The sequence below is a fragment of the Mobula birostris genome, chromosome 8 (assembly GCF_030028105.1).
Source record: "Mobula birostris isolate sMobBir1 chromosome 8, sMobBir1.hap1, whole genome shotgun sequence".
Classification (NCBI taxonomy): domain Eukaryota; kingdom Metazoa; phylum Chordata; class Chondrichthyes; order Myliobatiformes; family Myliobatidae; genus Mobula; species Mobula birostris.
The window spans coordinates 35692186-35716213 of NC_092377.1; the positions used below are offsets into that span (position 1 = coordinate 35692186).

Below are 24028 nucleotides of genomic sequence, written 5' to 3' on the forward strand. Positions count from 1 at the left end.
CTAATGTCTTTCAAAAGTTGTAAGTATCCTTCTCTACTATTACATGCTGCTTATTCCATGTGGGGTAAAATCCTGGCTCTCAGGTCTTTAAATCATTCTCCTCTCACCCTAACCCTATCTCACTTTGTTATAGACTCCCCTACATTGGAAACAGTATCCAAGTCCTTTATGATTTTATAAACCTCTTTCAAGTGACACTCTCTCCCCAACCTTTTACAATCGCAGGAGAAACAGCTGTGTCTCCTTATCATTCAAGCCCACCAGTCCTGGCAAAACTTCTCTGCACCCTGTCTAGTTTAATCACATTCATCCTTTAGTATGTTGACCAGAATTACACAGAGTATTCCAGGTGTGATGTCACCAATGTCTTGTATGACTGTAATGGGCTGTCCCAGTTCTTGTACTCATTCCCCTCTTTGATGATGGTAAATGATGATGTAGCAACACAGAAGATGGCAAATATTTGGAGGTAAAAGGCAAGGCTAGAATAATCAGAACTTTATATTAGTATTTACAAAGAACATGTTGACAAAATGTCAGCTAAATAATTTGTTTTAGAAACATAGAAAATAGGTGCAGGAGTAGGCCATTCGGCCCTTCAAGCCTGCACCGCCATTCAGTATGATTATGGCTGATCATCCAACTCAAAACCCTGTACCAGCCTTCCCCCCAAACTCCCTGATCCCTTTAGCCACAAGGGCCATATCTAACTCCCTCTTAAATATAGCCAATGAACTAGCCTCAACTGTTTCCTGTGGCAGAGAATTCCACAGATTCACCACTCTCTGTGTGAAGAAGTTTTTCCTCATCTCAGTCCTAAAAGGCTTCCCCTTTATCCTCAAACTGTGACCCCTTGTTCTGGACTTCCCCAACATCGGGAACAATCTTCCTGCATCTAGCCTGTCCAATCCCTTTAGGATTTTATACGTTTCAATAAGATCCCCCCTCAATCTTCTAAATTCCAGAGAGTATAAGCCTAGTCAATCCAGTCTTTCATCATATGAAAGTCCTGCCATCCCAGGAATCAATCTGGTGAACCTTCTTTTTACTCCCTCTATGGCAAGGATGTCTTTCCTCAGATTAGGGGACCAAAACTGCACATAATACTCCAGGTGTGGTCTCACCAAGGCCTTGTACAACTGCAGTAGTACCTCCCTGCTCCTGTACTCGAATCCTCTCGCTATAAATGCCAGCATACCATTCGTCTTTATCACCGTCTGCTGTACCTGCATGCCCACTTTCAATGACTGGTGTATAATGACACCCAGGTCTCGTTGCACCTCCGCTTTTCCTAATCAGCCACCATTCAGATAATAATGTTTTCCTGTTTTTGCCACCAAAGTGGATAACCTCACATTTATCCACATTAAATTGCACCTGCCATGAATTTGCCCACTCACGTAACTTATCCAAGTCACCCTGCATCCTCTTAGCATCCTCCTCACAGCTAACACTGCCGCCCAGCTTCGTGTCATCCGCAAACTTGGAGATGCTGCATTTAATTCCCTCATCTAAATCATTAATATATATTGTAAACAATTGGGGTCCCAGCACTGAGTCTTGCGGTACCCCACTAGTCACTGCCTGCCATTCTGAAAAGGTCCCGTTTATTCCCACTCTTTGCTTCCTGTCTGCCAACCAATTCTCTATCCACATCAATACCTTACCCCCAACACAGTGTGCTTTAAGTTTGCACACTAATCTCCTGTGTGGGACCTTGTCAAAAGCCTTTTGAAAATCCAAATATACCACATCCACTGGTTCTCCCCTATCCACTCTACTAGTTACATCCTCAAAAACTTCTATGAGATTCATCAGACATGATTTTCCTTTCACAATTCCATGCTGACTTTGTCCGATGATTTCACCACTTTCCAAATGTGCTGTTATCACATCTTTGATAAATGACTCTAGCATTTTCCCCACCACCGATAATGATATGTACTGGAAAAATTTACTTAGTGAATGGGCCCTGGTCGGGACAGCTTAGTTTCTCAAGTTGCTGAGGGAGACAGGGAAGGTAGGTAGTATAAGGATATGTCATAATTACACAAACTTTCCTGGAGGGGTAAGTGCCATGGGATTGGAAGCTGATCAAAATCAAAATTCAAAATCATGATCAAAATGGGATATTAGGACATGCCTCATAACCACAGGCCATTATGATTAACATCACTCATGAGTGATTTGGTTTCGAATCAATATTCAGGTAAAACAAACTTAAAAGGCAATTGCTGACTTTTGAGTTCAATAACAATAGCCAGCATTGATGTGTAAATTGGGGATTGCATTTAACTAACTAGAGGAAAAGAATATTAACAAAGACAGAATTCTTGCTCTCAGGACTGGAATTCGATTGTAAATAAAATGGGATATTGGAAACCTGATTGGATGAGGACCAACTAATCAGGAGGGATGGATGATGGGGTATAAGTATTACCGAACTAGACAGGCCCAAGCATCATCCTTGATGAAGATAGCAGAGTATGTCATTGAATCTTTGGTTGAAAATTGATACTGTACCTGGCTGGAAGCCAGAGAAGAGTTTATTCATCTAAGCTGGGAAAGCATTATACAGATATTCATTTTTTTAAAAAACTGCAAGGGAACAGTAGACTTGTTTACATGGATTTTAAGAAAGCAGTGACAAAGTAACAAATAGTGGTTCCTGTAATAGGGAGATCAATATGAACTTAGTTAAAAGCATGGTAAATGGTTGATCTTTCAGATGGTAGTGTTCCTCAAGAATTGGCACAAGGTTCATTGCATATTCATCTATGTCATGGATATTGGAACAGAGACAAATTCAAAAATTTTCCCATGATACCAAACCACAATATATGATATCAAACAAATGCATCAAGACACAGCCAGGGAAGACAAGTGACAGGGAATTTAAAAGAGTCTGAGGTGACTTATTTTGGCAGAAAGCATGGCAAGCTTGATGGCACTGTTCTCAAAATATTGCGGAAACAGATATGGGTGTTTGTCTTTGCATAATACATTGAGGAAGTAGTTGGAAAAGTTAAGGGATCTTAGCTTTGTAAAATATGAGTACTAAAGAGGTTTTGCTGAACATTTAGCTCTGGCTAAACAACAACGCTACATCACAGTCTGCTCACATGTTAGTAAGAAAATGAAGGATGTGGGGAGAACATACCAGAATGGTTCCAAGAATAAGAGGTATATGTTGTTAGGTCGAGCTGGAGAAGCCGGACTTTTTCTGATTGGAGCTAAGCAGGAGGGAAAAAAAATGGTAATCTAAAACAGTGCACAATTTTGGATAAGCTAAATTGATAGCCGATAGCACAAGAGCAAAGAAAATAAATGTAGACCTTCAGCAAGATACAAGAACAATTCAACGAGGTATGTTTATGTTAATGGCCTGGAACTCACATCTAATCAGAGTGTGGGGAAAAAAAAGATACAAAGCGAACTCAAGGGGATAGACAGTAATAAAGAAAGTGAGTAAGATAATGGCAGATTGTATGTAGTATGTATCTGATGTGAGGTTACTCAGGGACAATCGACGTTCAAAAGGATTGGGAATCCTTGTAGACAGGTCACTGAAATTTAACAGGTATAGCAGGCAATAGGTTGATAAATGTTATGTTAGTCTCATTAAGAGATTTAAGTCCAAGAGCAACGCACTCCTAATACAATTACTCAAGCCTGTGTGAGACTGCCTCTAGATATTGTGTACAGTTTTGGTCTCCGTTCCTAAACACAGATACATCTGCTGAAGAGGGAGTGTGACAAAGAATAGTTCCTGGGAATGGGGAGAAAATAAATAACCCAATGTCTCTTTCTTTAGAGTTTTTAAGAATGACTGAAATTCTTACATGATGTCACAAAATAGAGGGGCTGTATCTCCTCTGGTTGAGGAGTCCAGAAGAAGTCAACATCTCAGAATGAGGGGTGGGCCAGTTAGAATGGAGATGAACAGACAATTCCTCACTTGGACATCAATCTACATTTGGAATTCTCTACCCTGAAGGTCCTGTCATTGAGTTCATTTGAAACAGATTGATGGATTTCAGGATATAAAGCAAATCAAGGGATATACAGGAAATTTAAGTTGAGGAGAATATTAGCAATGATCTTTATGAATGGTAGAGTAGGCTTTGCCTACTCCATCTCCTTGTATTCTCTTGTTATCAATGATTTCTGAAGGAAATTGCATAAACACTTGAGGGGGATTAAAAAAGAAAGCCTTGACATAGTTATGCAGGTGAAGTGAGGGATGATACTGGCTTGATTGCTGCACAGGGAACTGGTATGAAATCAATTGGTGAATCCTGCCATTTTAAGGAGTGGTTTAATAATTCGTTAATAGAAATAAAACATTAAAACAGAAAAGATCTGCAAATAAATATAGAGCATGAGACCACACTTGGTGAAATAGATACTCACTCATACAACTTATCTCCTGAGTTCCATGCTTTATAGTACACATGCAGTGGGCTGAAACATGAGCAACGATCAACTGATGTAAGTGCCTCACTTCTCCATCAGCTTGATTCCACCAAATAACAGAATTGTATTCTTCTCAACAGCTAGAAACTGATATTTCAAAATTTCAAGTCTGACCAACATGACCATTAAATATTTTAATATTGGTCCACAAGCTCTAGACTTTTCTTATTCAAATACCTTTGGCTTAATTGAACTCCAGATTCCTTTACCTGAATCCCATAAAGAATCTTTCTCTACCCCCTCCCAAATTTGATTTTTAACTGTACTCCTAAGACAAACAGAAGCTGCACGAGTTAAACACAAAATGTGTCAAGTTCAAAATGATGCCATTTGTGCCTCAATCATCAGGCCTTTCAACTATTCTGGTGAATGATTATTCTTAAAAGTGCAAAAAAGCTGTGATGGTATGATTGAAGTAGTATTCTAAATTAACCCAATACAAACTGAGCTTATTAAAATTATCCCATTTAGATAGCTCTGTCCTGTTGCACAGTATGATGCATCCTGGTCTGGCTGTATACTTTATTTTTTGGATGAAGAGAAATAACCCCTTATAGGGATGGAACTAGGAGTAGAAGAGAATGTATCATTAAGTCTTATTTCTCAAAGTTAATATTGCATTGGGTAGGGGTTGTAAGAGAATGATCTGGAAGCTAACTGTCCTTGGCCAACAATGTAAATTTTCAGTGATTTAGAAGGTAAGCTAAGCTAGTTGCTGGTTGAACTGTACCAGATGGCAAAGTTGGACGTTGGACATATTGGTCACTGCTACAAAAAACTCTAATGGACAATTTCTTTCTCTGGTCTGTGCATTAATTCCATTTCCAGAAAGCCTGACAGTTCTCCCTGTCGGAAGCATATGAAGAAATTTGGGAAGGTTGAATATAAGACAGGCCATAATCAAAGTGTATTTCATTTGAATAACGGCCACTTTGACAATAGGTATAGCATATTGATCAGTGCCCATGAAAGCATAATCTAAACAGGATTATGATAAGTCTTCACCGTACATCGATGAAGTGTAATTCAGTGCAGTATAAAACAGGCTCCCATATCTCTGCAAACCTATTTCTTACATTTTCATTAGAGAAATTTAAGGTCCTATGCTTTTAGTTAAGAAGGGGGTTAATAACAAAATATTAAATTATTTCACACCACACTACTGCTTTGCTTTAGATCCCTGGATAACTTTGGACAACATGGAAAAGACACCATCAGTGAACTGAATTTCAGAAACAATTTGAAACGGAAACTACAGCTGGATTTTGGAGAGCAGATATTTCAACAATCAACAGTAAGTTTATTTTTTTAAATCTGCTATTGGTATTTTTAAGTTGGTTGAAGATGGAATCTAATAAGCACATGTTATCTACTTGTATTATTCTTTGATAAGGCATGTTGATATAACTTATTACAGCCCCTAGCAAAATACCCGAGTTTTCATTTAGTAGTTGTATAATTAGCCCATTAATTTTACATAAAGGACGAATATGCTCAAGTACTGTTTTAAACCAAAGAAGAAAAAATTAACAATTTATACTTTTTTAATACTGTACCTTGACTTAACTGAAATTGTTTGGTTTGGATCTGTAATGAAGTTTTAAAAAGCATAATGTGAAAACTGAAGGATTTGTCCAACTCTAATTTGTAATTTTTTTTCAATAATCCTTGAGATTGCAAATATGATTCTAGTATTATTTATCTTAAAAAAATCAGAAATATCAGCTTTTGCCTGAGCTACAAAGCCAACAACTTTTACAACTCACTGAACTTTTTGAAAGACAGGAAAAAAGCTTTTGAACTTGAGTTTATTTGTTGTATGCACAGATGCAATAGCATCACTGACACATACATACAGTATTCACAAGAAAAAAATGAAACATAATTTGAACGTAAAAGCCAAAGTCCATTTTAACACAATAGTTTTTGTAAAATACATTGTCCAGGTAACTCACCAGTCCTCTCTGTAGTTACCAATCGTGCAGCTATACTTACATTTAAGTTTCATCACTGGCTATATAGAACTTCAATACCTTTGCAACTGACTTGTCTGTGTAGTTTGAATCAGCCTAACTAAAAGGCTGTGGGAAAACTTCCAGCACTGGAATTTTCTTGAATATGGAGTTATCCATCACAGGGTGGAAAATCTTGTACTGTTTCAGAATATAACATTAACAGCAAGTTCAAAGAGAATCTTATAGTCTGCTAAAACCTCCATCTACCAATGTGTTAATTAAGAATGAAGCAATCTTAAATTTGCTAAAAATTAAAAACAAAAATTGTAAGGCTGAAAAAGTATTCATCCCCATTGTTATGACTACACTGTTTCCTCAGATGCAATATACCACTTTACCAACGCACCCAACTTATTGATGTAGAAAATTGGAAGATTGCCTTTTTTGAATTAACTCAGAAGTATAAATACCCCCAGTCTCTGTAAGGTCCAATAGTATGGTCAAAGTTCAACAGACCAAACCAAAATTAAGATAAAAGAGTATTCAAGGCAAGTCAGTGAAATGATAATATAGAAGCACAAATACTTACCTCAGAGCGCAGTGTAGTCCATTATGGTAAAAATGGAAAAAATATGAAACCACAGCCACACTGCCTAGTTCAGCCTAGTCCTCTAAACTTAGTCACCTGAGAGGAATGGCACTTGTGAAAAAGGCTATTGTGATGCCAGCAGTTATTGAATGAGTTGCAGAAGTCATTTGCAGCAACTGGAGATGAAGCTTGTAGCTACACAATCTCTGAAGCCTTGCCAAAAAGGATATTTATTGAAGTGTGGCAAGAAAGAAGCCCTAACTAACAAAAAACATATCCTTGCTCACAAAGACTTTGCAAAGTGTCACTTAGAAGATATTCTAAAAAGGTTTGGAAGAAGATCTAGTGGTTGGATGGGAGTTAAGCCCAATTTACGTCAAATGTACGCCGTAGGTGCCACATACCCTACGCCATAGGGTGACGTGCACCTCCCCAAAAAAAGTAACTCACGCTTCGTGGTAATGCAGACTGCAGAACTGTGATTGGCCCGCTTGGTAGCATCACATTTCCTCCTGCTTTTTTCCGCCATGTCTGTACACTGATGCAAAATAAACGGTTGGAGACGATGAACCAAATCGTCAAATCTATCTGCCGACATCTGAAAATATTTGAGATGCATTTCCTTGTCCATGTCTCTCATGAAGAAACTCAACACAGTGGCATAGAAACCCCACCGCCAACCTGCATTTTGGCGGTGAATTGCAGAGCGATGCAGACACAACTACGCATGCTCGCTAAGGTGTAGGGCTACGCAAAAGCATAAATCAGGCCTACAGCATAGCCTGTATGCACAGGTATAAATATTGCGCATCTGCCAGGTAACACTATCCCTACTGTAATGTATGGTGTGGGTAATCTCCTGCTATGGGTATGCCTTTCAGCACCAGGGAATGGAAAACTGGTCAGGATTGATGGGAAGGTAAATGCTGCTAAATACAGAGAGATCCTGGATAAAAACCTGCTAGACTCTGCCAGAAAACATAAACCAAGGAGGAAATTAATCTTTCAATAGGATAACGGCCCAAAGCTACAGTAACCATGGAATGGCTTTGAATTTAGAAAATTGATGTTGTTGAGTGGCCCCGTCAGAGTTCTGACCTTAATCTAATCAAATATCTCTGGTAAGATGACAAGATTACTGTCCATCTCCATTCCCCAACTAACTGGGCACAGATTGTGCAATTTTGGAAATAGGAATAGGCAAATCTTGCTCCATCCTGTTGTGCAAAGCTAATAGACACTTATTCAGCAAGACTTCTGGCTGTAATAGCTGTGAGATATGGTTCAACTAAAAGTACTGAGCAAAGGGGGATGAATACTCCTGAACTGCTGCCATTTCAGTCTTTGAATTTTTAGTTTTTCACGCTTAATAATTTTCCCAGTTGTTTTTACAGCACGGAGTGGTGGGGGGGGGGGGGGGGACTCAACTGTGAAAAAAGGGTGCATGTGATTCACAAATAAAAATTCTCAGCTAAGTTGATCAAAATTCCTGGTTGTAATACTTATTTATGTGAACAAAGAGTTGGGGGATGAATTCTTTTACAAGGTATTGTAGTGCAACGCTGTAAATTTTCTAAAAAAACATTTGAACATTTTACTTGTATTTGTTTTATACAAACAACATCTTAATATCTACCATTGATAGCATGGACTGACATCTCGTTTCTGTTTAAGGAATCTCCATATGAAGACCCACCAAGAAGTAATACTTCTACACAAATGTTGTGGAAAAGAATGAAAAGCATTAAATCTGAACATAATTCTCCTCTAATGGAGAAAAAATCATTGAGTTCAGGTTCACTTACAGGTAAGAATGAGCATTCTGTACTTGCCACAATCTATTCTTATGTTCAGTTTGATTTCAGGGGTATGTACAATGACTTCTGAATTTTTAAATATAACACTGGCAAACCTTTACTCTATGTGCTAACTCCATTCAGATTACATTGGAAGCCCAATCTCAGGATATGTTTTGGGATGCAATTTTCTCTGTACACTTAAATAAAGTAACACTTCTCACCAGAAGGAGCACTGACACAGAGACTGCAAGGTTCTTGAGGGCACAGGATTTCCCCATGTTGTCATCTGTTGCTATTGGATATCAGTTCTCAGGGTTACAGCAATAGTGCTATCTCAAGTTCCAAATTGCACTGAAGAATTCTCAGACTACGAACTAGGAAAAGGAGTGGGAGAGGGAAAAATCACAATTTCTAGATTTTATTTCGAGCATTTTGCAGATCCCAAAATAAAAATTCAATTATTGCCATATAATAGAACAAAGTCCAAAATATTGGTAACTAATAAATATTTAGTTTAAAATCCATTATCTGATTAACTAGTAATGCAACTTTGTATTGTAAGACCAAAGGTTTACAGGCCTAATTTCAAATGGCACCCCATTTCGCACCTTAACTGAACCTCACACGACAGAATGTATATTAAAATACCTGAAAATTTTTGCCAGTGCATCTTTGATTGTGTTGGATAAGGATCAAAAACAAGTAGCCTGTTGGGGAACTGAATACTGACTACCTTTGGGATTTTTGGCTGAAATCCTGGTGTTGTTTTCAATGCTGCAGTGCTGTGGACAGAATTCTGCTAATGAATTTCACACCTATTGTAATGTTCATTCATCTGGTTAAAGATTTAAAGTAACCTTTTGAGAAATGATTATGCAAGTATGATTTTCTTTTTTTATTCTGCCTGCAGGAATGGCAACCCGCCTTTTGGGTTCCTCATTTTTGGCCTACTCTTTGCCAGAGCTGACAAGGTATGACTGTGAAGTAAATGCACCTGTGATGGGAAGCTCAACACTTTTGCACGGACGTGAACTGCTCAGAGCGCTTGACCAAGCAACTTAGAGTTGTGCCATTATTGCTATCCTGAATTGTGATAATAGCTTCAAGTTTATAAAAGTTACTTTTTTTTGCGAGTAGTCCATTATTGATGTAGTTTAAAAAAAATCACTCGCTTGTTCAATGAGTCCACAATTTTATGTAATAAATCTTCTCAGATTAATATGTACTATTATTCTTGCCATTACAACATCTTATTTCTTTAATGTTCTGTCTTTGTTTTCAGTAAACAGTTTCATCAACATTCTGGTAGCATTATATGTTATTTCCTAATTTTCCACTTACCCTTTCAATTAAAAAAGCAGGTATTTTCTTGTGTTGAAAAATGCACTTAATTTTTTTGAAAGACAATTAAAATGTTCCACTATTTTTCCTACAAAAGATCAGTGAATTAAAATACTAACTGCTAAAAAAGCTATCTTGGTAGTAGATACAGTGTATTGTATGTGGACATTTTGCTCAGTTGCACACTGTAGCTTCAATAAGCTTCATCTTCGTGGTGACTCATTTACTAAATATTAAGCTTATAAAGATTTATAGATCTTTGGTGTTAATCTTGTACTGGTACTTTGAGTAGCAGAAACAGAATGGATTTCTACTTGTATTCACATAACCAATTTTTTTAAGTGTTGGTTTTGCATTCAATTGGTGTTCTGGTCAGTGATAACTGGGGATGTCTTGAAAAGAAGGCAAGAAGCCAACAATTTAATATTAATGTTTATTAAAAATCTGGAATATTTTAGATATGTAATGCACCGTAAGAGAATACATCAAAACAATGTAAAAGATTTAAAGTATATTTAGTTGTATTTTTCTTTGGTCAAATATAACAGTTCTTTTATCCTGCTGAAATGTTGTGAAGCTTAATGGGACCCTATCAATTTAAGGTTAACCCCTTATACTCTATAAATGAGGCTGTTGCAAGAAACAAAATATATCAAAATTAATTGTACTAAAAAGATTCCTTAGGCGAATCAGAATAGAAGGGTGGAAAGGTCAAATTGCACTGTCATAAGTGAAATAAATGAGACCCAAAATGTTTGTTTGTTCCTTAAGCTCAAGTTTTCCCTTTACAGGGGCACTTTTACAGAGTGTAACATTTTATCCTGACACTTCATTCCAATAGTAAGTGTGCTCAGCAGAATATACAATATGCAGAAGGTTTGACTTCAATAAGATAAAGTTGATTCTTTTGTAGGGAACCTTAAAGTATCACATGTTTTCAATGTTTTCTTCAAAAAAATGCATATACCAGACTAATTCCTTAAGAATCAAAGGGCCATGGTATAATGAATTTGAAGTAAATCATCCATTTGATATTTTGGCTCGAAATTAGCATGCCAGTGTTTCAGTTCTAATATTAACAGCTATAGATTTTTATTACAAGTATTTAATATCTGTATGGAGTGCCTCTTAATATCTTTTCTGTATGGGAAATTTTAATCTAATGAGGTAATGTATTTTTTGACATCAGTATCTTATTAAAGCATAAAACATTTCATGTCACATATCTGCATCCATTTTTTAAAATTTATTTTAGCACTTGCTCTATATCTATTAATCAGAACTGTGGTGGAGAGGATTCATTAAAAATTGGATTTCTTTTCTAGCTTTGCAACTTGATCTAAAAGTACAGAGTACTGAACTTACAGTATCAACCTTCAGAATAATTAGCATTGCCACAGAATTTCTTTCCAGTGTGCAGAAATTAAATTAATAAAGTTAATAACTGTAGACAGTAGATCAAATCTAAAATGCTGTAACTACCTCAAGAAACTACAAGTACATTTGTTTCAATTTACAGTTGCTTTTTCAAAAAAGGGTAGCCTTTGTGAAGGTGGATGAAGCAGAATGATTACTGTTACAAGTTGTGTAACAGTATCTATTTCCTCCCTTAATGTTAAAAATACCTTTAAATGCACAGATGCATAACCAGACTGAGTCCATTTCAACATTCTTTTTGTTGACTGAAAGGACTGAGCCATTAATGTCTTATTCTTGACTGTTATAAACTTGCTTGAATTGAGGCACAGGACAACAACCTAGCTCAACGGTAGAGAACAAAATTAAATAGATACACCATGTAATAATTACATTGGCAGGACATGTATATTTTTAAATGAAAGGCTGACCATGACCAATATCAGCAAGCATCTAGGGCTAATTATAATAAATATCTGCAGTTGCCTTACTTTGGGCTTGTTACTAACTACTTTGCCTTATAACACCACTGTTTTTACTTTGCTGGAAGCAGTTTCTATGGGCTCTTGGTGAGTGATCAAATCACATAGATGTTGACTCCCATCATCAAATACAATATCAATCTAGCAAATAACAGGCACAAAGTTGTAGATGGTGCACTGCCTTCCTCAGGACTTAATTATTCCTATCCCATGCTATAAATGGAATTTAATCATGTAGTACATGGCTTTAAGCATTAAAGAAAATCTATTGCTAATTATGAAAGGAATGTCTCAAGCATGCTGAGAAATTAGGTCACACTGAGGCATGCCAGTCCCAACGTGCTGATTTTGTCAGTAGTCATGCAACACACTGGATAACTGACTTGTTAAACTGGCTCATAGTTATGCAACTAACACAGTACAGTGGATTCTGGTCAATTGGGCTATTGGTTAATCAGATTAGCCACCTATTTGGGACAACACTTAAAGAACAAAACAAAAATCAAGAAAATAGCTGGGATTCGCTTCATTTATTTGGGACGCTCTGCCACTCAATCAGGCAGGAGATAGTTGCCAGGCAGTTTCTAACCAGATTCATGTGCTTGCGTTCTAAAAGCAGTAATTTTCATCACTGATAATAGGTGAGAAATAAACAGTAAGACAATTCAGAACTGTCTTGTTCACTCCAGTTTCAAGCATTCAGGCTTGGAGTTGCCAGAAGTGACTGGGAGTGAAAATCAAATGATTTAACTACTTCAACAGGTTGGGACCTACAAAGAATTTGAAGTTATCGGCAGTTATCTTAAATGTTACAATGAAAATGAAGATTTGGAGCATTGTATGAAGGCAATGTTATCTATACAAAGCATCTATGCAGATTTTATTTATTTACAGTCAATCAAAAGAATGTGTGCACTGGATAAATTCCCCTGTTAAGTATTAGGAATTAGTACAGTTTTGTAGTTCTGTAATAGTATTGATACTGTTCTAATTTCCATATTTCACTAAAATACATAATATATTACTCAGTGAAATTAGATTGTCTTTTTTTTCCTTTTTAACTATTTGCATGAAACTTCAGCTAATTTGGATAATTGCTTAATTGGGCCAAGATGTACTGATGCCAATGTGTCCCAAATTACCAGAATTCACCATATAGTTTTTTTATATCATAGGTAGCTTAGGGCCATCAGCTCAAAACGACCACCTGGAGCAGAAGTAGTCCAGTACATGACACATGCATAGCCAGAATGAATTATGTTCCTTTTTCACATTTTCAACACTCATATCTTTCTGTGTGCAGCACGTTTTTCCCCTGATGACTGTTGCATAAAAATCCAGCAATTCATGAATTTTATTTTACAGCAATGCCAGCAATCAATTCAACCGACAGACCCCATGGCACAGGCACACTCTCACACTAACACCCATTGTCCTGCTGCGAGTGACAAGCTTTCAAGCAGCAGCAACATGAACCAATCTAAAGTATTCTTTTCTGGTTAGAACATAGACAACTACAGCACATTACAGGCTCTTCGGCCCACAATGTTGTGCCAACCATGTAACCTACGCTAGAAACTGCCTTGAGTTGCCCTACTGCATAGCCCTCTATTTTTCTAAGCTCCATGTATCTAAGAGTCTTTTAAAAGACCCTATTGTATCCACCTCCACCACCATTGCTGGCAGTGCATTCCATGCACCCACCACTCTCTGTATGGAAAAACTTGCCTCTGACTTTGCCCTTGTACCAACTTTCAAGCCCCCTTGTGTTAGCCATTGCAGCCCTGGGAAAAAAGCCTCTAGCTGTCTACACAATCAATGCCTCTCATTATCTTGTACACCTGTCATCCTCTGTTGCACCCAAGAGAAAAGGCTAAGTTCACTCAACCTGTTCTCATAACACATGCTCCCCAATCCAGGCAACATCCTTGTAAATCTCCTCTGCACCTTTTCTGTAGTTTCCACATCTTTCCTGTAGTGAGGTGACCAGAAATGAAGATGGTACTCCAAGAGGGCTCTATCTGAGGTCTAGTGCAGCTTTATCATTACCTCACAGCTCTTGAACTCAAAACCATGGGTTAACAACATTGTCATCTGTGCAGCAGCTTTGAGTGACCCATGGACACAGGCCCCAAGAGCCTTACTATTAATATTCTGTCTACAAATTTGACTACCGAAATGAACCATTTCACATTTATCTAGGTTGAAGCCCATCTGCCACTTTGCAGCCCATTTCTGCATCCTATCAATGTCCTGCTGTAACATCTGACAACCCTTCAGACTATCCACAACACCCCCAACTTTTGTGTCATCAGCAAACTTACTAACCCACCCTTCTACTTCCTCATCCAGTTTAGAATGTTACAAACTCCAATCAGACACAGTAGAAAAAGACAAATTACCTGAACTCAACTCTTGTGACTGTAACAAACTGGACACCAAAACAACCTGTTGTTTAAGTGTCTGAATGTGTTGTCACCGTGTACAATGTTCCCACTGTATTATCAATGATTTCATCTAATCTTAACATAGTTAAGTCTTTGCCTAAACCAAATAAGGTGGCAATCATAGTGGTTACTAATTTAGGAAAGGAGGCACCATAGCACAGCAGACAGTGGTGCAGGTGCAGCTTCAGCCACCCAGATTCAGTCCTTGAAACAGTCTGCGATCTGTCTACAACTTGCTCCTCTCAACCCACAGACTGTTGGATGGTCTATAATATAATTCCATTAATGTGGTCATTCCTTCCTTATTCCATATTTCCACTCATTAAGCCTTAGTAGATGAGCTCTCCAGTCTGAGCTCTGCAGTGATACTTTCTCTGACTAGTAATGCCACCCCTCCCACTTTAATCCATTCCCTATCTATCACATCTAAAGCACTGAACCACAAACCTTGAGTTGCCAGTGCTGCCCCGCTCCTGCAACCAAATCTCAAAATGAGCTCTAGTGTCATAATTCTATGTGCTGATCCATGCCCTATGCTCATCTGCCTTTCCTATGATACTCCCTGCACTGAACTGATACACACCTCAGAACATCAGTACCACCATGCTCAATCTTTCAATTCCTTACTCCTTATGTAGGTAGGCTTAACTATCTGCTTCGGCGCTCTGGTTCTCATCGCCCTGCAGCTCTCGCTTATTAACCCATCCTGTGTAGCACCAGCAAACCATCCTACAAGTACATTAGCCCTCTTCAGTTCAGGTGAAAGCCATCCCTTCTTGTAGGTCCCATCTTCCCTGAAAGAGAGCCCAATGATCCAAAGATCTGAAGCTGTCCCTCTTGCACCATATGTTAAACTGTATGATCATCCTATTCCTGGCTTCACTAGCACATGGCACAGGTAGCAATCCTGGGATCACAACCCTGGAGGTCATGTCTTTTGACCTGGCACCCAACTCTCTGAACTTACTTTGCAGGACCACATCACTCTTCCTACTCATGTACCCACGTAGATCATGACCCTTGGCTACTCACCCTCCTACTGAAGAACGCTGTGGCAACACACACAGATTGGATTTCCAGCATCTGCAGATTTCCTCGTGTTTGCAAGAATGATATGGACTTGAACCGAGATGTCACTAATGCTAGCACCTAGGAGGTAACATACCATCCAGGAATCTAGTTCCCATCCACAGAACCTCCAGTCTGTTCCTCAACCAATGAATCCCCCATCACTGCAGCTTGCCTGCTGTCTTCCCTCCCCTTCCTAGCCACAGTGTTAGACACCCGAGTGCTGTGGCTTTCCTCTGCTAGGTCATCCACCATCCGCCCCAAAAGCAGTCTAACTGTTGTTGAGGGGAATGAACACAGAGATACTCTGCACTAGCTGCCTATCCCCTTTTCCTCTCCTGATGGTCACCTAGTTACCGGTGCCCTGCATCTTCAGTGTAACTACTTCCCTGTATGTTCTGTCCATCAACTCCTCAGCCTCCTGAATGATTCAGATTTCATCCAGTTTCAGCTCTAATTCCTTAACTCGATCCGAAAGAAACTGAGGCCGGATGCACCTTTTGCATGTGTAGTTGTCAGGCATCCTGGAGGTCTTCCTGCCTTCCCAGATCCTACAAGAGGAGCATTCCATTATCCCGCCTCTCATCCCCACTGTTAGGCAGTGCAAGAAAGAACGAAAGAAAAAAAGAACAATTAAATGAAAAAAGAAATCTACCTACAGCCTTCCTATCTCCTTGCCGAAGCCTCTATGAGCCAAAACCTCGCACTTTAAGTCTGGCTCCTCACACAATGGCTGCTCCACCTAAAAATAACTTCTTTTTATTGGCCCTTAACAAGTGCCTAATTATGCACAATCCAGTGTTTCCCAGCAGCTGTGGCACACAGAATATCCTGACTGCCCCTGCTGGTTTCTTTCTCTCTCTCATGCTACGCAATCCATCTCCTCAGGGACTACAGCATGCAGAATGTCCAGACTGCCCAACTCGCTTCTTTTGAACTTTCTCTCCCACTGCGCAATACAACATCTTCTTTAGAGAGCTATGGACACAGCCCATGATCCCTTTCTATTTAAGTGATACTATGTGTCCTGTCAATTTCTGTAAGATTTCCTCGTACATTGACCTTACAAGTAGAGAGATGAATTAGTGAGACAGATCATGGGTGATTGGTAATCCGGGGGGGGGGGGGGGGGGGGAGAAGAATGGGCAGATTGAGCCAGTTAGAGAAGGGAGAAAAGTGAAGTTGGAGGCAGAGGCAGGAGAATGATAGATGAAGGCAAACAAAATAAAAGGCAGGAGCCAGGTAGGGAGATGAGAGGGTGAAGTTGGAGAATGCTAGGAGGATGATAAGCACAAATACAAAGCTAACAGTGCTGGAATCTGATAAGTAAGGAAGGTGATATTGGGAACTATTGGGGGAAAGAAGTGAAGGACAGATAAAAGGAAACGTTGATAATTCCCTTCCCATCAACAGATACTGCTCAATCCAGTGATGTTTTCCAGCAGATTGTTTGTTGCTCCTTATCTATGTGTTACATAGTTATCAGCCCATCAACGTGATCAGTTTTTGTTTAGGCCAACATTAACCTATCCAGTTCAAAGAACCATAGATTTCAAAGGAATAAAGAGGCAGGTTTAGAGAACAGAAACATGGGAGGCCCTACAGGGGTGTAAAATGTTTTAGATGATATATAACAAGCTATCACAGTGAAGAGAGGGCATGAAATAGCACTGGCAGACAAGATAAAAGAAAATACAAAGCATTTATAAGCATTCTAACTACTGTACCTGGTGCTACTCATGTTTTTGTATTGAAAATCATTTTTGTATTTACTTCCATACAACAAAAAAATACATACACACACAATCATTAATGCCTGTCACACAGATTTATATTGTACACTCTGCTCAGGAAACCTCAAAGGAAAGTCTATATTCATGGCCTATACCTACGATATTCTTTGATACTAAAATTGCTCTTCCATGCAACCACTGGCAATTCAAATAGTGTTGAGTGTCACTTGAGTAAACAGCTTTCATCAAACCATGAAGTGATGTAACAATTCACCTCAAGCTTTTCATCCTGATGTACCTTAATGTTTAATTTCCTCATCTGAGCAAATTTAGAGCAAACTCTTTCATAGATGAATCACCAATCAAATGGCATGTATATTTGTCTTCAAGTGTAATTGTTTAACATTATTCTAGATAATGTACATGACGCCTTAATATATGTTTTCAAATCACCTGCCTTTCTAGTTTGTTGAAATTCTGTTAGCATTTGAAACTTTCTAAGCAGCACTACAATAAGATTTCCCATAAATTTATTAATGAATCTAAAATCTTACAAGTTCTAATGCTTCAAAGGTGGCTTTGTGGACTATTTTATATATATCTTAGACAACAAGTTCATATACTTTTGAACTTTTTCTTTCACTATTTCCTAACCAATTTTACATGTTGGAATCTCCGCAGTTGTTGAACTTAAATAGACTTTACTAGTTGAATGTGCAGCTCCTCCTTCCTGCAACCCAACCCCCTCCCCCATCCTCTCTCTGTTGTGATCGTTGTAGCATTTGGCTGATGATGCCATGATCAGGCAATCATGTTTTGTCATTGAACTTTAGCTAAAAGTAGATTGTAACAAAAATTGTAAAGAGAAAGAATTTCAGGATGTACATTGTATACATTCCTCTGACATTAAATGTACCTATTGAAACCTATTGTTTTTTTTCTTCTCTGTTCCACCAGAAGCATCTAAAAAAGGGTTGCAAATGGCTTCTGTAATAGTATTTAAGGTTCTTATTTGCTATTTCACTAAATTTGCTTGTTCTCTCAGACATATTCATCTAAGTTATATGGTTATACAGTATATGGTTATAAGTTGAAGCAGCATAATTTCAGAAAAATTAGTTCCATTAGTTTTCATCCAAGAAGGACTCTCTTCTTTCAGAGAATTACCGTATAGACATTGGAATTCCCCAATCCAGAGAAAGCTGTGGAGACTCTACTTTGAATATACTCAAGTCTGACATGGATTCTTCAATATAAGGAAGTCAAAGATGGGGAACAGGCAGAAAGATGTAGTTGAGGCCAAAACAAGATCAGCGGATACCTTACTGAGTGGTAAAGCAGGCTTCATCTATTTCTTATGTAAAGCATTTCTCCAGATTACCCCATTATCTGCTGGGAAGAATAGCATACACGATTCCTTCCTGTGGAAAGTCTGATTTCTTAAAAATTATAACAACTCTTTGCTTGCTGGCAGTAAGTGGTCACCATTTGTCACCACCAGTTCTCTCTGCCCAATATTCACTTCCATTAAATCCAAGGAAACGGAATATCAGGTATTACAATGGGATAGTTGCAGTGCCATCACTTTTTTTTTGTTTACACAAAGAGTGGAATGTATGTGGGAAGAGCTGCCAGAACGAAAGGTTGAAGCAGGTACAGTAACAACGTTAAAGAAACAATTGGACAGGTGCATGGATTGGTCTCTCTCTCTCCCTCTCCCCCCTGCCCCCCTCCCCCCCACCAAATCATTGAATGTTTATTCCCCTCCATAGATGAGGCTCAACTTGCTGAGTTCCTCCAGTATTTTGGATTTCTGGATTTCCAGCGTCTGCAGAATTTTGTGTTTTAGATGGGCCATATTGGTCAGCGTGGGCAAGTTGAGCTGAAGCACCTTTTCTGAGCTGTACAACTCTATTACTCTAGATATTAAAATAAGGAAGATTACAGGCTTCGGACTGATGTCTGGGACAGAAGTGCATCATGTGACCTGCATTCTTAGAATTGGATGGGAGAGCTGAAAATGTCATTGAAATTTTATGATAAATTTTGTCCTCCATTCCCTAAAAGCAGAATCCACAGTGCAGAACGTAGGAGAAAGCTACAGACAGACAGCCTCAAATTGAAAGGATTTGGGGTGTTGAGAACTGAACTGTCATGAGATGGTCAACCTCTGACCTACACCTGCAGTCACTGATGTGGTGAACAGTTGCTGGTAATAGAAAAATGGTTTCTTACTCATGCTTGATCTGATACAATGAGAATTGTTGAGTTGAGAGTTAGTGCTAGAAATCCCGTGGCTACTTCTTTCCATTTACACAGCACTATTTCACCACTGGTGGGAGAGGTTTTTCATAGATACTGTGGTAGAAGAGAGCACAACTGCATCCCACTGTTTGTTTAAGTAGTCTATGGGATAGTTCCTCCCGTTTACAAAGAGGTTTAACAATTTCTCAGATCCAGACTGCTGATGCACCATATAGTCCAGAAGATAGGAAGTGAGAACTTGAGGCTTTGGCTATTGTGGCTTTTTATTTTGTTATTGACCATGAGAATGCACAATCTTGCTATTTGTCAGTAAGTCCATAAGAGCTAATTTAGGTTATTTGGCCCATCGAGTTTGCCTTACCATTCCATCATGGCTGATTTATTATTCCTCTCAACCCCATAATCCTATAGCCTTTGATGCCCTTACTAATCAAGAACCTATCAACCTTCTGCTTTAACTATTGAGACTTGGCCTCCACAGCCGTCTGTGGCAACGAATTCCATAGATTCACCACCCTCTTATTAAAGAAATTCCTCATCTCTGTTCTAAAGGGACAACCCTTTAGTCTGAGGCTGTGCCCCCTGGTCCTCGATTCCTCCACCATAGGAAACATCCTCTTCACATCCACTCTATCTAGGTCTTTTAATATTCGATAAAATTAATGAGCTCTTCCCCCCCACCATCATTCTTCTAAACTCCAGTGAGTACAGGACCAGAGCCACCAAATGCCCCTCATTTGTTAACCCTGTCATACCTGGAATCATTCTCATGAACCTCCTCTAGACCCTCTCCAATGTCAGCACACCTTTTCTTAGATAAGGGGCCTAAAACCACTCACAATATTCCAAGTGCAGTCAGACCAATGCCTTACAATGCCTTAGTATTACATCTTTCCTCTTATATTCTAACCCTCTCAAAATGAATGCTAATATTGCATTTGAACTTCCTTACCACCGATTCCTTAGGTTAACTCTAGTTAGCCAATAGGGAATCCTGTAGAGGACTCCCAAGTATCTTTGCAGCTCTGATTTTCTTAACTTTCTTCCCATTTATAAAATAGTCTTCACTTTTATTCCTCTGGAAAAGCGCATAACCATACACTGCATACATTATATCCATTCTGCCACTTTGTCCATTCTCCAAATCCAAGTCCTTCTGCAGACTCTCTGCATCCACAACACCACCTGCCTCTCCACCTAATCTCCATATCGTCTGCAAACTTGGCCAAAAAGCCATTAATTCTGTCATCCTAGTCACTGATGTATAGCATGCAAAGGACCAGTCCCAACACCAACCCCTGCAGAACACACTAGTCACCGGTAGGCAACCAGAAAAGGCCTCGTTTATTCCCAATCTTTGCCTCCTGCAAATAATTCCCAATCAAGTCTACAAATGCAAAAACTAATGAAACTCACAACAGAAATTAATTTGAAAATGATTAGAAAAACACCATTGCATCATAAATAACTTATGTAAACAGTGCAGAAATGCTGAACCTCCAAGCTTACATACTTGATTATCTATTAAGTCCAAACTAGCTGGGTACTTGCTGGTCACATAGATAACCACCAACTTTGGTCAAAATGAGCTTTATCTTTTTTTTCAGGCACTGGGTGGATTAGAAAGGTGAATTAGTTTGAATGTAATCTATACCATTCCCTCCACTATTTACCTCACCACCATCACAGACACATCCATTAAACTGAGAAAAATGTATTTATAAATGTACCTCTGGCAGGGTTTGCAAGACATTGCTTCCTACAAAGTGAAACCCAATAGCGTGAATGGCAGCAATGATTCACTACCAGATGAACTCAGTGCCTTCTATGAAAGGGCTGCAAAGATTCCTGCTGCACCCTGTGATCTCTGTCTTGGAGGCCAATGTTAGGCTGTCTTTAAAGAGGGTGAACCCTCGCAAGGCAGAAGGCTCCAGAGTACCCGGTAAGGCTCTGAAAACTCGTGTCAATCAACTCACAGGAGTATTCAAGGGCATTTTCAACCTCTCACTGCTACAGGAAGTTCCCACTTGCTTCAAAAGAGCAACAATTATACCAGTGCATAAGAAGATTAATGTGAGCTGCTTCAATGACTATTGCACAGTAGCGCTCACATATACAGTGATGAAATACTTGAGATATTGGTCATGACTAGACTGAACTCTTGCCTCAGCAAGGATCTGGACCCACTGCAATTTGCTTATTGCCACAATAGGTCAATTGCAGACACAATCTCAATGGCTCTTCACGTGGCTTTAGAACATCTAGACAATACAAACACCTATGTCAGGATGCTGTTCATCGACTATAGCTCAGCATTTAACACCATCATTCTCACAATCCTGAATGAGAAGTTACAGAACCCAGGCCTCTGTATCTCCCTCTGCAATTGGATCCTTGTCTTCCTAACCAGAAGACCACAATCTGTGTGGATTGGTGATAATATCTTCTCCTCGTTGACAATCAACACTGGTGCACCTCAGGGGTGTGTGCTCAGCCCACTGCTCTATTCTCACTATACCCATGACCGTGTGGCTAGGCATAGATCAAATACCATCTATGAATTTGCTGATGATACAACCACTGTTGGTAGAATCTCAGGTGGTGAGCAGGGGGCGTACAGAAGTAAGATTTGCCAACTAGTGGAGTGGTGTCGCAGCAACAACCTAGCACTCAATGTCAGTAAGACGAAAGAGCTGATTGCGGACTTCAGGAAGGGTAAGATGAAGGAACACATGCCAATCCTCATAGAGGGATCAGAAGTGAAGAGAGGAAGCAGTTTCAAGTCTCTGGGTGTCAAGATCTCTGAGAATCTTACCTGGTCCCATCATATCAACGCAGCCATAAAAAAGGCAAGACAGCAACTATACTTCATTAGGAGTTTGAAGTAATTTGGTATGTCAACAAATACATTTAAAAACTTCTATAGATGTACTATAGAGAGCATTCTGACAGGCTGCATCACTGTCTGGTGGGGGGAGGAGGGGGGGCTACTGCACAGGGCCGAAAGAAGATGCAGAGGGTCATAGATCTACTCGGCTCCATCTTGGGTACTAGCCTACAAAGTACCCAGGACATCTTCAGGGAGCGGTGTCCCAGAAAGGCAGCATCCATTATTAAGGACACCCAGCACCCAAGGCATACCCTTTTCTCACTGATACCACCAGGCAGGAGGTACAGAAGCCTGAAGACACACACTCAGCAATTCAGGAACAACTTCTTCCCCTCTGCCATCCGATTCCTAAATGGACATTGAACCCGTGAATGCAACCTTACTTTTTTTTAAATACGCCTTATTTCTGTTTTTGCACAATTTTTAATCTATTCAATATACATATACAGTAATTGATTTTTTTCTTCTTCTTCTATATTATGTATTGCATTGAACTGCTGCTGCTAAGTTAACAAATTTCATGGCATATGACTGATTCTGAGGTTAAATCCACCATGAATTCAAACGAACAGAAGATAAAGCACTTACAATAATTAATATAACATTACATTAAAAATTAACTTCTCAATAATACCATAATACCACTCCCTCCGCACTAATCCTAACCTTACTAGAAAATCCACTGATAAAGGGGGTGCTGTTGTAGTCTGGCGTACTGACCTCTACCTTGCCGAGGCACAGCGACAACTCACGGATACCTCTTCTTATCTACCCTTTGATTGTGACCCCACTAAGGAGCACCAGTCCATTGTCTCCCACACCATCACCGACTTTCTCCGCTCAGGGGATCTCCCATCCACTGCTACCAACCTAATAGTTCCCACACCCTGCACTTCCCGTTTCTACCTCCTACCCAAGATCCACAAATCTGCCTGTCCTGGTAGACTGATTGTCTCAGCTTGCTCCTGCCCCACCGAACTCATTTCTGCATACCTCGGCACTCTTCCTACCTATGTTCATGACACTTCTCACGCTCTGAAACTTTTCGATGATTTTAAGTTCCCTGGCCCCCATCGCTTTATTTTCATCATGGAAGCCCAGTCCCTATATACTTCCATCCCCCATCAGGAAGGTCTCAAAGCTTTCTGCTTCTTTTTGGATTCCAGACCTAACCAGTTCCCCTCTACCACCACTCTGCTCCGTCTACCGGAATTAGTCCTTACTCTTAATAATTTCTCTTTTGGCTTCTCCCACTTCCTCCAAACTAAAGGTGTAGCTATGGGCACCCATATGGGTCCTAGCTATGCCTGCCTTTTTGCTGGCTTTGTGGAACAATCTATTTTCCAAACCTATTCTGGTATCTGTCCCCCACTTTTCCTTCGCTACATCGATGACTGCATTGGAACTGCTTCTTGCACACATGCTGAGCTCGTTGACTTCATTAACTTTGCCTCCAACTTTCACCCTGCCCTCAAGTTTACCTGGTCCATTTTCAACACCTCCCCCTGCCCGTTCTAGATCCTTCTGTCTCTATCTCTGGAGACAGCTTATCTACTGATGTCTACTA

The 24028-nt window shown here is 39.4% G+C and overlaps 1 protein-coding gene and 1 long non-coding RNA gene across 5 annotated transcripts in view; one reads left to right on the forward strand and one right to left on the reverse strand.

Annotated features, from left to right (window-relative positions):
• LOC140201231 (endothelial PAS domain-containing protein 1-like) overlaps positions 1-11374 on the forward strand; it is a 124326-nt gene extending 112952 nt beyond the window's left edge. For both annotated transcript variants that reach the window (XM_072265002.1, XM_072265000.1), the window contains exons 13-15: positions 5653-5770; positions 8695-8827; positions 9730-11374. In XM_072265002.1, coding sequence (XP_072121103.1) covers positions 5653-5770; positions 8695-8827; positions 9730-9881 — 403 coding nt within the window. In that variant the 3' untranslated portion in view covers positions 9882-11374. The remainder of the gene's footprint in view (positions 1-5652; positions 5771-8694; positions 8828-9729) is intronic.
• The window catches only part of LOC140201232 (uncharacterized), a 140905-nt gene that overhangs the window by 30933 nt on the left and 85944 nt on the right, over positions 1-24028 (reverse strand). The window contains exons 3-5 of one of the 3 annotated variants that reach the window (XR_011886799.1): positions 9041-9193; positions 6510-6629; positions 2252-3233 (exon numbers count right to left, since the gene is read on the reverse strand). The exons of 1 other annotated variant lie outside the window; for it this stretch is intronic. This is a non-coding gene — a long non-coding RNA (uncharacterized lncRNA). Of the gene's footprint in view, positions 1-2251; positions 3234-6062; positions 6630-9040; positions 9194-24028 lie in introns of those variants that run through there. One more of the 3 variants, XR_011886798.1, reaches the window with a different exon arrangement.